The sequence below is a fragment of the Schistocerca nitens genome, chromosome 12, assembly GCF_023898315.1.
Source record: "Schistocerca nitens isolate TAMUIC-IGC-003100 chromosome 12, iqSchNite1.1, whole genome shotgun sequence".
In the NCBI taxonomy this organism is placed as follows: Eukaryota; Metazoa; Arthropoda; class Insecta; order Orthoptera; family Acrididae; genus Schistocerca; species Schistocerca nitens.
In genome coordinates, this window is record NC_064625.1 from 36,358,218 (window position 1) to 36,374,376 (window position 16,159).

At 41.3% G+C, this 16,159-nt stretch overlaps 1 protein-coding gene across 1 annotated transcript in view; it reads left to right on the forward strand.

Annotated features, from left to right (window-relative positions):
* The window catches only part of LOC126214885 (synaptic vesicle glycoprotein 2A-like), a 120,302-nt gene that overhangs the window by 39,948 nt on the left and 64,195 nt on the right, over positions 1 to 16,159 (forward strand). The window contains exon 5 of the mRNA XM_049941530.1: positions 946 to 1,187. Within this exon, the coding sequence (XP_049797487.1) occupies positions 946 to 1,187 (242 nt within the window). The remainder of the gene's footprint in view (positions 1 to 945; positions 1,188 to 16,159) is intronic.

Genomic DNA, 16,159 nt, shown 5'->3' on the forward strand with positions numbered 1-16,159 from the left:
CTTACTGACCAAGGACGTTTCAAGACTGGCTTGGATGGTGACTCTGCAGAACATGGACAGCCCAACTGCTATGTATCACTCTATACTCCTCTGGTCTCTTCCTGATCCAAGGCTGAGTGTTTCCTGACTGGATTGGTCTCTCATCTCCAGCTTCTGGCACCTGTAGCTGATACAGATCACTGTGTTCTCCTGGCACATCTTCCTGGTCCAGAGCTAAGTGCTGGAGGATTGGCTTGGTCAGTGTGTTTGCAAACCCCAGAACCTCTACCTGATCCAGTACTTGCCGTTTCAGGACTGTGTTTCAGGACTGGCTTGGTCAGTGTATCTGCAGCTCTTGGCACCTCTTACTGATCCGGAATTTGACTTTCAGCACTGGCTTGTACAGTGATTCTGCAGAATGGCCGCCCAACTTCTATGAATTACCGTCTGCACATGGGCTTCTTCCTCATAGAGATCCTGGTATTTAGAGATTTCATTGATTGGTAATCACACAACTCCTGGCACCTTTTCCCGGTCCAGGGCTTGACATTTCAGGACTGGCTTGGAGGGTTATTCTGGACGACATAGGTGTCCCAACAGCCATGAATCATCTTCACACCTGAGGGCTGTTTCTGATCCAGGACTGTCTTCATGAGTGTATCTGTGGCTGATGTCTCCACTTACTAATCAAAGACTTGACATTTCAGGACTGACTTGGATGGTGATTCTGCAGAACATTGACAGCCCAACTGCTGTGAATGGCATCTTCCTGATCCAAGGCTGAGTGTTTCATGATTGGCTTGGCCTCTATATCTCCAGCTCCTGGCACCTGTAACTGATACAGATCAGTGTGTGCTCCTGGCAACTCTTCCTGGTCCAGAGCTGAGTGTTGAAGGATTGGCTTGGTCAGTGTGTTTTTGCAAATCCTGGAACCTGTTCCTGATCCAGTACTTCTTGACGTTTCAGGACTGGCTTGGGCGGTGATTCCTCAGCCTTGGGCAGCCCCACTGCCGTGGATCACGATGCGGTCCTGGAGGGTTTTCCTGATCCTGGGCGCTGTTCCCAGCGCCGCCACCTTCCTGGGGCTGTGGCTGTTACTGCCGGAAAGCCCCAAGTTCCTGCTCGCTGTCGGCAGGCACGACGAGGCTCTCGGAGTCCTGCGCAAGATGTTCGCCACCAACAGCGGTCTCCCACCGGAGAAGTACCCAGTAAGCCAAACTAAAAGCACCTTCCTTGCTTCAGCATTACTTGGCGTCCTTAGAAGTCAAGCGTTTCAACACTAGTTTGCACTTTCTAGACACCTAATTGTTGCACAGCATTTTTTTCAGGATTCCATACCTCTAACGGAAAAATTATAGGATCGCTTTGTTTTCCGCATGTCTACCTGCCTGCCTGTCGTCTGTCTGCCCAACTGTTAAGAATCCTTTTTCTCAGGCAATCAGGTTGAAATTTATGGCCGCGCGGGGTTAGCCGAGCGGTCTCAGGCGCTTCAGTCCTGGACTGTGCGGCTGGTCCCGGCGGAGCATCCCCAACTCTCTCGTGGTTCCCTTTTTAGGTACTCCACGTCGACGTCTGCTCGTAGATACGTATCGTCGGTAGGTTTTCCGGCTTTACTTCCCGACGTGACAGCGAAGACTCCCCGATGAGGTGCGGGTCTTGTATTTTACTATTACTGCGAGTCTTGTAAATATCGCTTTTATTTAGTAATTTGTCCGGCTAAAACTCTCCCCTTTTATGATTAAGACAGCCTGCTCCACTTTTCGGAGGGAGTGGGGACGTCAGAGTGTCACAAAAGTTCATATTAAGCAGTCCGTAAAACACGTAAACGTTCACTTCAGTTAGCGTGTTAGTTAATGCCTACGCTTTCCGCTAGATGGTGCTGACTTACTGCTGAATAGATTTGGTTCCGAAAAACCTTCACTGGTTAGTACTAGGTAAATGAAATAACTACAACATTCTTGTATTTCACTTTCACTCTATATTCAAGGATTAAGATGGTGATGGATGATGGTCTATTTAAAAGGTTCATAGCCTGGAGGAATCTAAATAGTCCACAAATGCCGATATGCACGCGCTCTACGTCCAGATTCGCAACTAACGGCACACGACACTTTCAAGAGTCCACACGTTAATATCTGAATACCGGTACCTCTGAATTCACTCGTATCAGCAGATAATTTGAGTTTCTGCCGTCTATATGTCCGTAAAGTTCCAATCTAGCACTAAAGACCTAATATCCCCTTAATACTCCGTTGCTACCAACAGTCAGAGATCGTACACTACATCACTTTTAAATTCCGTAATATTGTAACAGTTTATCGTGAATCTTAACACGATAAAGTCCAATCTAGTTGTTGTCTCGCTGACTGACACGGGTTGCCCGCCCTTTCACGAAACAATCAAGAGAAAAAAAGGCTACAATAATGACGATCAGACCTTTTTATAGGTTTTTCATCACAAGAGTTTAACGTCACTGCCTTCTCCATGACGGAGCTTCCGTGGCTTTGCTGTACTTAGACGTTAAACCTCTTGACATACTATAATTTTGATCTGCAATTACCGAACTCTGATTCTACACTATTTTCCCCTCTAAAAATTCTATTCTTAATTTTAAATTATTCTTTCTATAGCTTTTATCACTGTAAACTGAACCGAGATGTTACAGCATCTGTGTGTGTGTGTGTGTGTGTGTGTGTGTGTGTGTGTGTGTGTGTGTGTGTGTCCTTAGGATAATTTAGGTTAAGTAGTGTGTAAGCTTAAGGACTAATGACCTTAGCAGTTAAGTCCCATAAGATTTCACACATATGGGCATTTTATCTTTTTTTTTTTTTTTAATTTGTGCCACATACCAAGGTCTACAGTTCCTAGGTGGTTTAAAATATTTATACTTCCAAGTCAATCCATTCAACAGATAGGCCATTTATGTCGCATATTTTGATATTCGCAAATACACTCACTGAAACGTTCAGCTAGAGTCATGAAATTAGGAAAGATGCAAGGTTTCACAGTACAAGTACAGGACAAATTTCTAAAATTGTTAAATTGTAATTATAAGCATATAAAATTTATACTCTTTTAAGATCCAAATCGTAAGCCAGACGCTTTCTGTGAACTACGAGCGATGAGCAAAGTATCCGGAAAAAAGTGTAAAGTAATCGATTTTATGTTAACCTTATATTATGTGTATTTATTTGTTGTTTATGTGTAACAAAATACAGGGTGACCCAAAGGTTCTATAACATTTGAAAACGCATTAATTCACGTAATAACGCAGGAAGAGAGAAAACTTGACAATCGTTTATGAAATGACTTGGGGGTTTCATTGAAACCAAAGAACGAGTGCAAAAACCGGCCAACAGATGGCGCTAGACAGCAACATGACAATGACGCAGCATGATAATAGTGCGTAGAGTGAGCTGCAATGAGAGGCGGAATTGAGAGGCGCCGGGAATTGCGGCATGTTCACTTTACATCTACATCTTCATAGATACTCCGCAAGCCAGCGTATGGTGCATGGCGGAGGGTACCATGTACCACTACTTTCCTCTCCTGCTCCACTCGCAAATGGAGCGAGAGAAAAACAACTGCCTCCGCATGAGGCCCGATTTATTGTTATTATCTTCGTGGCCCTTACCCGCAACGTACGTTGACGGCAGTAGAATCGTTCTGCAGTCAGCTACAAATGCAGTGCTCCAAACTTTTTCAATAGTGTTTCTCGAAAAGAACGTCGCCTTCCCTACAGGGTTTCCCATTTGAGTTCCCGAAGCATCTCCATAACACTTACGTTTTGTTCGAACCTACCGGCAATAAATCTAGCACCCCGCCGCTAAATTGCTTCGATGTCTTCCTTCAATATGCCGTGGTACGGGTCCCAAACACTGGAGTAGTACTCAAGAATAGGTTGCGCCAGCGTCCTATATGCGGTCTAACCGAAGTCGGCCGATCGCCTTCCCCTACCAAAGTTCTCACATGCTCGTTCCATCTGATATCGCTTTGCAAAGTTACGCATAGATATTTAAACGACTTGACTGTGTCAAGCAAGACACTAGTAATCCTGTATCCGAACTTGACAGATCTGATCTTCCTACTCATCCGCATTAACTTACATTTTTCCACATTTAGGACTTGCTAGGGTCATTCGTCACACCAACTGGAAACTGTCTAAGTTGTCTTCTGATTTCCTAAAGTCAGTCAACTTCGACACCTTATCGTTACCACGGCATCATCAACAAACAACTGCAGACTGCTGCTCACCCTGTCAGCCAGATCATTTATGTATATAGAGAACAACAGCCGTCCTAGCACAATTCTCTGCGCACTTCTGACGATATCCTTGTCTCCGAGGAACACTCGACGTCGAGAACAACGTACTGGGTTCTGTTATTTGAGAAGTCTTGAGCCACTCGCATATCTGTGAACTTATTCCATATGCTCGTACCTTCGTTGACAGTTTGCAATGGAGAGCCGTGTCGAATGCTTTCCGGATATCTAGAAATTTTGAATCTACCTGTTGCGCTTCATCTGCAGTTCTTAGTATATCATGTGGGAAAAGCGCAAGCTGAGTTGTACACGAGCGATGTTGAAACTTCCTGGCAGATTAAAACTGTGTGCCCAGACCGAGACTCGGGATCTTTGGCTTTCGCGGGCAAGTGCTCTACCATCTGCCTTTCGCGGGCAAGTGCTCTACCAATTGAGCTACCCAAGCACGACTCACGCCCCGTCCTCACAGCTTTACTTCTGCCAATACCTCGTGTACTACCTTCCAAACTTTACAGAAGCTCTCCTGCGAGAGCCCACCACTGAAGATAAGAAAATACATATTTTTGCTAACTTTTGTTAATGACGTATTTTCTTAACAGGCAACAATTTCCGAAATGAAAAGTGCCATGCTTGTAGCTCCAACTACTACTCAGCGTTCAGAATCCTTTCTGCTGTCGTGTGGCCATAATCGCGCTGGGAACCTTTTCACATGAATCACCTGAGTACAAAAGACTACATCAATACACTACCGTTTTATTTGTATACTGTATGTACGCTGTAATATAGCCATCTGAATATGTGGATGCTGTTGTCCCATGACTTTTGTCGCCTTAATGTACATCTTTAAAGCGCATGTAGTGAATAAAAGTCAATGACAATTAACGAAATTTACATTTTTAAGTTTATTGTGGAAATACGGCCAGCACATCTCTGTGTACAAATTACGCAAAATGCGTTGGTATGGCTAGGATTGCGCTAAAAGAGATATCTAGCTTCTGGACCCTATTTATAGATCAGTTGCCTGATATATTAAACATTTTGCGACTGTGGGCTCAGCAACCGTGTATGCAATTATATAAAATGTAATAGTCAGCCACCCGGATGCAAACATTTAAAAAAAAAAACTGATTAACCAGGTTTCGATAATTCTAAGACTATCTTCATCAGAATGTTAAAAGTTACCTAGAAAAATATATAAGGTATAAATAATACACATAAAATAGATAAATGTGTGAAAATTCTCAACTAAAACCAGAAAACTGAAATTACATGAAATCACATAACATCTTCAAAATTTCAGCACCAGTGCTCTCGTCAAATGACATGTTTGTGTTCCATGAGTCAAGAATAAAAATGATAATGAAAAATAACTCATGGAACACAAATGTCATTTGACGAGAGCCCTGGTGCTGAAATTATAATGTTGTTAAGGGATTTCATGCATGTACTGTTTTCTGGTTTTAGTTGAGATTTTTAACATATTATCTATTTTATGTATATTATTTATACCTTATATATTTTTGAAGGTAACTTTTACCGTTATGATGAAGATAGTCTTAGAACTAACGAAACCTGGTTAATGTGTTTTTTAAAAAATTGTGTGTAACCGGTTGGCTGACTATTACATTTTTTATAATTGCATACACGGTTGCTGAGCCGACAGTCGCAAAATGTTTAATATATCAGGCAACTGATCTATAAATAGGGTCCAGAAGCTAGATATCTCTTTCAGCGCAATCCTAGCCATACCAACGCATTTTCCGTAATTTGTACACAGAGATGTGCTGGCCGTATTTCCACAATAAACTTAAAAATGTAAATTTCGTTAATTGTCATTGACTTTTATTCACTACATACGCTTTAAAGACGTACATTAAGGCGACAAACGTCATGGGACAACAGCATCCACATATTCAGATGGCTATATTACAGCGTACATACAGTATACAAATAAGACGGTAGTGTATTGTTGTAGTCTTTTGTACTCAGGTAATTCATGTGAAAAGGTTCCCAGCGCGATTATGGCCACACGACAGCAGTTAAAGGATTCTGAACGCTGAGTAGTAGTTGGAGCTAGAAGCATGGCACTTTTCATTTCGGAAATTGTTACGAAATTCGGTATTCCGAGATCCGCAGTGTCAACAGTGTGCCGAGAACACCAAACTTCGGGCATTACCTCCCACACTGTCGAAGCAGTGGCTGACGGCCTTCACTTAACGACCGTGAGCAGCGGCTTTTGCTTAGACATGCCAGTGCTAACAGACAAGCAACATTTCGTGAAATAACCCCAGAAATCGAGGCGGGACATATGACGAAATCTGGCTTTACTGGCCTGTGGCAGCAGACGAACGATAGTGTCCATGCCGACAGCACGACGCCGCCTGCAGCGCCTCTCCTCGGTTCGTGACCGTATCGATTGGACTGTAGACGTCTGGAAGACAGTGACCTGGTCAGATGAGTTCTGATTTCATTTGGTATGAGCTGATGGTAGGTTTGGAATATGGCGTGGACCCCACGAAGTCATGGGCCCCAGTTGTCAACCGGGCACTGCGCAAGCTGGTGGTGTGCTCCATAATGGTTTGGGCTGCGTTTACATGGAATGTACTGAATCCTCTGGTCCAACTGACTGGAAATAGTTATGTTCGGCTATTTGGAGGCCGTCTGCAGACATTCGCGGACTTCGTGTTATGGATGACAATGCACTATGTCACCGGGCACAAATGTTCCCAACTGGTTTGAAGAACATTCTGGACGATTCTAGTGAATGATTTGGGCACCCAGATCGCCCGACATTAATGCCACCAAACATTTATGGGGGATGCTAGAGAGATCAGTTAGTGCACAGTCTCCTGCACTGGCAACAGTTTCGCAAGTATGGAGGGCTGTAGATGCAGCATGGCTCGGTATTTCTCCAGGGCCCTTTCAACGACTTGTTGAGTCCATGCCACATCGTACTGCTGCATTATGTCAGGCAAAATGAGATCCGACACGATATTAGGAGGTATTCCATCATATTTTTCACCTCAGTATAAAGATGGGTCCTGAATCAGAAAATATGAATATGACGATTTCTGGAAAAAGTCACAATCAGTACCACGACTCAGATTTTTGGTTATAGTTTCATTGAAAGATTTAAAACAAATACAGAACCTGTCATAATAAATCATTAGAAATAATTAACATCTGTGTCAAAATTTTAACATACAAAGTACATGAATAGATCACAATATTTTCCAAAGAGGCATAAAGTACTCCCAACCTCCCTATTTGGTATTGCAGCGGATAATACGTACTTATTTGCGATTGATAATATTTTAAAAATTTTTCAGTGGTCATCATTAATTGCTTTATACTTATTATTTATTTATTACTTTGCACTTTGTCTTTTTTAGAAAAAAATGTTGCGCTGTCGTATTAGAAATTTTTCATTCAATCATGTTACTGCTGCTGAGTTCCGCATTGCTTACACAACCAGCGATTATGTGTACTAGAGCACTCAGCTCAAAACAATGGATCTCCAGCACAGCAGTCCAACTGAAATTAAATGCTTTCAGCTTTAATGTCCTTTATAGCTATTTTCAATTACTCGAAGTAAAAATCCTTTATCACCTTCTGTATTGCTCACAATATAAATGCTTCTTTCCATATCGGGATTCAGTTTATCAAACATTCATAGACTCATCAAAAAATAAATTTCTTCTTGCATAATTACAAAATATGCAAATCTCAGCGAAGAAGGTTACCGGTTACGTCTTCACAGTATACGAGTATTAAGAAAAGCTGAAGGTTGTTGTGCTTGGAGACGTCTACTCCAACATACAGTTATTTGAGGGATGAGGTCACAACACTCGGCAATCACCCTCGACCGCCACCTCACCTGGACTCCCCATCTCCTTACCATCCAACACAAAGCTCACAACAGACTCCGCCTCCTGAAACTCCTGTCCGGCTGGACATGGGGTCTGCATCCTTCCATCATCCTTCACACCTATAAATCCTTGATCTGCCCCATCCTCTGTTATGCCAGCGTGGCTTGGATTTCCGCCCCTCCCAGGTTCTATAAATCCCTCCAAATCCTCGAACGCCATGCGCTCCGCCTCACCTTCCGCATCTGCCTTCTGTCCCGCACGCGCATCCTCTACGACCTCATCCCCTTCCCCCACCTACTCCTTTTCCTTGAACACATCCGCACACTATATATTGTCCGCCACATTGATCCCCCTCACCCCCTGGTGTCTCCCTTCCTCTCTACCCCCAGCCCATTGCCGTGTCTTTACTGTTGTGTCCCATTCTCTCTCCGTCCCCACACCCTCCGCCTCCTTTCCCAACACAACTTCCATCATCTACCCCTCCCGGATGATGAGCTTCACCCTGACATCCACTCTTCCTACCGACTGTAACCCCATCTTCCTCTGCCTCCTCCTCAGGGTTCCCTCCATTCTCCTGAGTGGCTTTCAAATGGTTCAAAATGGTTGAAATGGCTCTGAGTACTATGCGACTTAACTTCTGAGGTCATCAGGTGCCTAGAACTCGGAACTAATTAAACCTAACTACGGACATCACACACATCCATGCCCGAGGCAGGATTCGAACCTGCGACTGTAGCGGTCGCTTGGCTCCAGACTGTAGCGCCTAAAACCGCACGGCCACTCCGGCTGGCTGAGCGGCTTTCCCCTACTCCCCCTCCCTGTGCTCCCCTTCAGTGTCTCTGCGCTCCCCCCTGCCTTGTCTTCCCTCTTCATCTCCTGCCCCTTAAGTCTCCGCTGACGCCCCTACTCTCCCTCGGCAGGTCCCACCTGGAAGTTTTATTTCTTCATCATGTGTGCTCCAAGTGGGTTTAAAGTGTGCTGTTCTAGAGCGTTTTTAATACTGTGGCCGCCTTTTAACCTGTGTGTGTGCCTTCAGTGCCTTCTTTGTGTTTTAAGAATCGCCAACTTTGTTTTTTAACTTTATGTCGACTTTTTTAATTGTCCCCCCATGAACGTCTTCATGTCAGTGTATTTTTACCTCCATTATCTCCCCTTACTCTGTTTTATGTCCACCTGTTTTATCGCCTTATATGTAACATTTTAGTCTTGTATTAGTTCTTGTCATTCGGCTGAAGAGCGGCGGATTGTGTCGCTGATAGCCCTCCCCTGCCCATATGGGGCAGGAGAATGAAATCACAACAAAGAAAAAGAAACACTCGGCAATGAGAAAACCACCAAATGATCATGGTGAGGACCAAGCAGTAATTCAACGTTACAAAACTGGTGCACCAAAAAATTGTTTCTTTCGTAACAGAATAATGAAAATACAATTGTTTTCCGTTATTCTGTTATTGTTACGAAAGAAACAAATTTTAATACAGTAACACATACGCAAATATAACACATTTATTACATGCATTCAGGGAACATGTATTGCAGCTCACTAAAGATACTTCGTAAATAAAAGAAAGCAAAACGTGTTTGGCATAAAATCAAACAGCCTTTAATTTGGTTGCATAGATGGACCACATCTTCAGCGAGATGGTGTAATAAACTAAAAGGTAATGTCCTGACTCATAGACTACTCGTCGCCCAGCCCAAACAGCTAAGAATAGAAACTTGAAGTTTGGAGACGGTGTTGATCTCAAACTGTAGGCGTCGTTTAAATGGTTTTTTTTCCGAAATTCCCCAGCGAAGATATGTCGCCATTAAGGCAATTTTGAAGCTATACCTTCGAAAATTAGTATTTGGTTTCTTCGTCAGAAATGAAGAAATACGTGTTTCAGTATGGAAGTGAAATAGTGGGCGAAAGATTTTTTTGAAAATGAAATCATTTTACAGACTTAACAAAGTATTTTTGAAGCTACATCTACGAAAATTTGTGTTTAACTTGCCAGTTTCATTTAAAAAACATGTTTCAGTGTTTATGCAAATTCAGTCCCTAATGGGGTGAAATATGGGATGACACGTTTTATAAAATATTTCATTACGAACGCGTTTTAAAGTTATGTCTATGTAAGTTTGAATTTGGCTTCTTTGTTACAAATAAAAAAATAAGTATGTCACTGTTTTTGGAAACTCAACCAATGCAGGGGTGAAATAGGGGGGTGTAAAATTTAAGAAAGTATCTCGCTATTTTAAAAAAACGTAAACTAAATCTGTGAAAACTGGTATTTCACTTCTCTGTTGAATGTGTTAGGGAACGAATGTTTCTATGGAAATCTCACCTCAGGAACGCAAAAGGCATGATTAATCAAAACCTTGGGCTCCAGCAAAGAGAATAGCATTCTAGTCAGAAGAACGTTCGGAAAAGACCATGCTTCTGTAGCCTTACATAGCGTGAAAAGTTTAGATTTACAGTTTGTCAACAACATAAAATTGCGATTAAAGAGAAAAAAATCTTTGCAGTCCATACAGTCTACTCGAGTGAATCAGCGGGCGCTAACCTAGAAATTATGTAGAAGCAACTAAGAATGAACAGAAAACATGCAAAATTGTGTGTGCATGTGTTTATGCATGTGTTTGAATAAATGATAAATGACTCGTTAAAATCAGGAGACGATGGCCGATAAAGAAATTACCAATGGAAAATAACGAGTAGTGAAATGCAAATGAAGCTAAAGGTAACAACGCAATTTGTTGCACCATATATCGATTACGATCTCACAAGAGTGAATAACATAACGTATAATGTTCACTGCCCCGTCAAATGCCTCATTTGTGGTGTTCACATGGCACTCATTAGAACTGCCTTACCACGAAATATGCTGAATTGTTAGTGCCGTTGCGTTAAGAGCCAAGTATTTCGCGCTAACACCGCTGTGCGGCGCTAACTGTACATTTGAGCTACAACGACAAGAAAATAATATCAGCGAGCTTACGTAATGTAACTGCATATATGATTTCATAATAAATCACTTAATGCCTTAATAGGTAAGTGTCTCGGATTCCCCGGGAATGTGTTAAGTTATTATCGACCAAGAAATTAATCTGTACCCATTTAGTTGGCGTCAGCTGTCACTGATATAAACTCAATTTCAGAATTATGGATCACTTCAATTCGACGTCCGTCATTGTTGGTATTATCTCGTCACTTATTTTTGGAAGGCAATTGTATGCCTTAATAAACTTGATGAATGACAATCATAAGCGCAAGTAGAAGCGAATATACGATGTGGTACGCGTAAGATCGTAGAGTTGGGCAATCTGAAACATGTACCGGCTTTGAAACAGTACTATGTAGTGTTTCGAAACACTGAAACAGTTTGTCCTTTGAAGTCGTATACGCCTACAGATTATATCATCCTGAATGTCTACTGTATAAATATTGCCATACAAACACAAATGAGGCGGAGAGTGGCAATCATCGCAGAAAGTAAGAAACTTTCAGTCAGGTGTCTTGGCAGTTTCGTATTTCCTGCACCAAATGTGCTGCTTTCGTGTCATGTGACTTTCCAGTTGGCTGAGGACAGACGTTAGTATAAAGATTTTGCCAAACTCGTTGCCCTGTATTCTAGTGCCTAATTTTGATAGGTTTTATGAGTGATAATCTGTATGCACTCTTGAAAAGGTGTATCATGAGATATAATTTATTGAGATAACATTCTCGAAATAGAGGCACTGAATTTAGATGTTATGCCCATAAGGTCTGCAATACTTTATCCATTATTTATTTAGTGACTGGATGGTAACATAACACTAGGGTCACATACCTGTTTGCACCATTTTGCCAGCATGAATTACACCTAGAAAAGCGCTTTTACAAATTGTTCATATTGGCAGCTGCCAGAAGCAATTGATTCTTGTAAACTTGGAATTAAATGACAGAAAAATGAATTTTTTTTAACAGTCCAGTGGTCTTAATTCAGTCGCATTTGTTATACTGCATAATTATACGGATCAGAGCAGCGAATATACATGTAGAAACAGGCTATAAATCATCAAACGAAATCAGTAAGATGTATTGCTCGGCTGTTACCCAGACTATCTTGCAAGAATAATTTCAATGAATACTCAATACCGGTGGTTCCCTACGTGTACCTATAAAGAAGGATCATGTTTTTAAAAATAAACAGTGTGCGTATGTTAAACAAAGAAGGGCACAATTTCACACAAGAAACAAAAATAATTATTATATCAAAATTTCATGACACAAAGTTGCTGATAAAGATACCTCAAAGGTCAATAGTGTGAAATATGTGGAAGCGTTATCAGACTTCAAAAGAAAACTTAGAGAGTACTTGAACATAGCAGTTTTCGTCATTGTGGAGAAATATTTGGAGGCCAGTCCAAAAGAACTAGAACAGTAATTGTCGTTATAAACCAGTTTGAATAATATTTTTATTTATAGCGTTGATTAAAAAGTTCTAGATTTTTATGAAGCTTATAATTTATTAATTTTAAACATACAGCTGTAGAACCTTCCGAGTCTCCTAACTGTGATTTGCATTTTATTCACAACTATTTTGATTGATTCGATATCACTCTAGACATTGGTCAGAAAATAAATATGTTCTCTAGACTATGTTCACCAATCAGTAACAGCACAATGAACACATTAAAGAAATGAAATACACCTACTGGAAAACCTTGGCTCACTTCACTAGTCAAAAACTGAATCACTATTATTTAACTTCTTTCAACTATTCCCTTGTGGTCCTTGAAGTATAGCACTCCTTGTGGATGATTCACATTTCTTACTCACGGTTAAATTTTACTCACGGTTAATTTGTCACACAGAGCAGGACTGCAAATCTTCAAAATGTGTGTGAATTCTTAAGGGACCAAACTGCTGACGTCATCGGTCCCTAGACTTACACAACTACTTAAACTAACTTATACTAAGAACGACACACACACCCATGCCCGAGCGAGGACTCGAACCTCAGGCGGGAGGGGCCGCGCAATCCGTGACATGGCGACTCAAACCGCACAGCCACTCCGCGAGGCAGAGGACTGCAAAGTGACATGCAAACAGATCAAAAAATATCGTAACAGACTGGAGCATGTAACACAATGGTCAAGTATGGCAGCTTTTCATCAAACATTCACAAGTCGGCTGGGTACAGCTCATATATGTACACTTCATAGAACTGGAAAACATGTTAAGACATTTCAAAGTAACGCAGAGATCGGTATGTTTCCTTGAAGTATAAAATCCAGACTAAAATTTAAACCAATTCATACAGTGTAACGCCTTTGTGATACCAGTATGTCAGATCTGGCTCCAAACCACTTACAATTCTTGCTAAAGAAGTTTGTTTGATGTACAGGTATATGGAGTTCCCTCAAGTACTCACAGCAAGCAGATGTATTATCAATTTATTATAAACTTCGCCTGGAAATCAGAGATGAAATTAAGTTGCTGTTGGAATGCAGTTTTTATCACAGTATCAGGACGCCAAAAACAAAAGTATCAAACTACCATTGTTGATTTGCCTCAGAATTATTTATGATACACACGTATTAAGATGCCTGTATTGTGAAATATCCAAACATAGCACATTTACAAATATAAACATACAAACATCGACATATATAAATCAGATAATTATTCTCAAACACGTAAATAAATAAACATACTCGAAAAAATTAAAGTCACTGAATGGTGAGCAAAAACAAGTGTCTTCTGTGAGCAACAAATTTGAGAAAAATGTGCGTGAAGGCAGCTACATGTAAGATTTAGTGGACTAAACAAAATACAGTCAAATACAAATTCAGGGCACATTGTCCAGAGAAGAACAAAATCAGCTGAAGTTTTACTGTTTCAGTTTTGAGTAGACCTACTGTAGGCCTACCTATTTAAGCTGTAGTTTAGAAATATCATTTTTGATACTTTTTCGCTTGAAAGACGGGATCGTTTGTCTATTATTGTTTACCCCTGCTTTGAAAATAGGCGCTCACATGGAATAGAGGTGGCCATAATACAAAGATGTTTCATTATTTCAAACAGCGTAGGAAACAACATGGTTTTCTTTCCGTCACAGTAGTCGATCTTGTGATATGTGTTTCAGCGCCATATTCATACATACATTTATCAACGTCTACTATACTTGCAGCACGTGGATTGTGTATACTTTGGTTCAACCATCCTACAGCTTGGTCAAATTCTTGCCAAATGTTGACACTGCTAGAGCTGAATGTGCTCAGCACAACTGCTTTGGCTGGTAGTGGATTGTCTGTAAAATACCGAGTGGGTTTCTGTCGTATTGCACAGCACTTGTAATTAAGGCATCTCTTGTTTCTTTTAACCAATGCCCAGGTTTTGGAAATCCATTCTCTCTGAAGCGAGGATCCAATAATGTTGCTTCATAAGCAATTGCTGTATCTGCAAACTTTTGAACGAAGAGGGTACAGATTCCATCCTCAAGCTTAGTAGTTACTGTATTAATGGCTTCATTGCTGTGATGACTTTGTAAACCTTTGCTTAATAAGAGAACTTTCGACAAGGTTACATTTCTTACGCTGCTGATTTCTATTGTTACTTGCTCAAAAGGAGATACTATTTCGCAAGATTTTTCAATGACTGACCAAACGTCACTGAACAGTTTTGTTTATGAATCCACACGGAGGATGGCGAAGGTGCTATGCAAAGGCTCTTTGATTTTCAAAAGCCTGTCAAACATTTCATACCTGGAATTCCATCTCGTAGGACAATCATGTTTCCTTGTTGATGTAGGGAAGCCCATTTGCTTCTGAATGTTGTGTAATTTCTCAAGTGCTTGAGGACTTCTTTTGAAAAATTGCACTATCGACTTCACTTTTGCCCTTCTGTCTGTAGCTGGTTCAAGGCTCGCTTGCACAATTAAATCAGTGTATGTGCAAAACAAAGTACATGCCACGATTTGCACATCATCACAGCCTTCCCCATATTAGGTACATGATCTGTAGTGCAAGTTACAATTTTATTGGTAATACCAAAAGTTGAAGTTACATTTTGTAATTCACTGGAATTGTTTTCAGCTGTATGCCTGTCATGGAATTTTAAACTAGGTGAGAAGTATGACTTCAGATTGCAGTTTGCATCAATGAGGTGAGCATAATTCTCATTTTTCATAGATGTCCATCCATCGGTCGTAATGCAGATCTAGGATGCAGCTTGCACTGCAGATCTTAGTCGCATTAGTGTCTTGTCGAACACTTGAGAGAGTCAATTGTTGGAGAGCGTTTTTCTACTGGGAGGTACATAGTATTCATTTAATAAATAAGTCATTTTTCTAAACTCTACACTCTCAGCTACATTAAACGGAAGATATTCTTTAACAACAAGTCTTACAATCTGTTCGTCTATTTTCTCTCGTTTGGATGTAGGTACTGGTCTTGATGCAAATCCAGTTATCTTTGAAACTTCCTGGCAGATTAAAACTGTGTGCCAGAACGAGACTCGAACTCGGGACCTTTGCCTTTCGCGGGCAAGTGCTCTACCACCTGAGCTAACCATGCTGTCCTCACAGCTTTACTTCTGCCAGTATCTCGTCTCCTACTCTCCAAGTATTACAGAAGCTCTCCTTCGCAGGAGTAAATAAACGATGTCATGTCGTATAACATGACTCATGTCATCCGACATGGCATTCGTCATGTCGTGCAATATAACACAACGTGTCATTAAAATGTAGGGATACTTGCGTTGTAGATGCATCACACTCTCTGGAAGCACATAGGTTTGTGTCTATTTCTTCTTACAGTTCTCAGCATACATGTGGCAGCCGGTGGAAACAAATCCACGTCTTCGGTCCCGAGATCGCATACCACCGCTGCTTAAATTTTGATTAATAATCAGCATTGGCGGCCGAAGACTTCCGGTATAAAAAGTCACCCTCATTCCGCCAACGGCCTTGTCAAAGAGGACGGAAGAGCGGACAGAGATTCAGGCCACTCTCTTGTCCTAGGGGTGGGAAATTGCCCCTAAAGGCGAAATAATCAGCAATGATCAACGGCATGAGGCTGCAGAA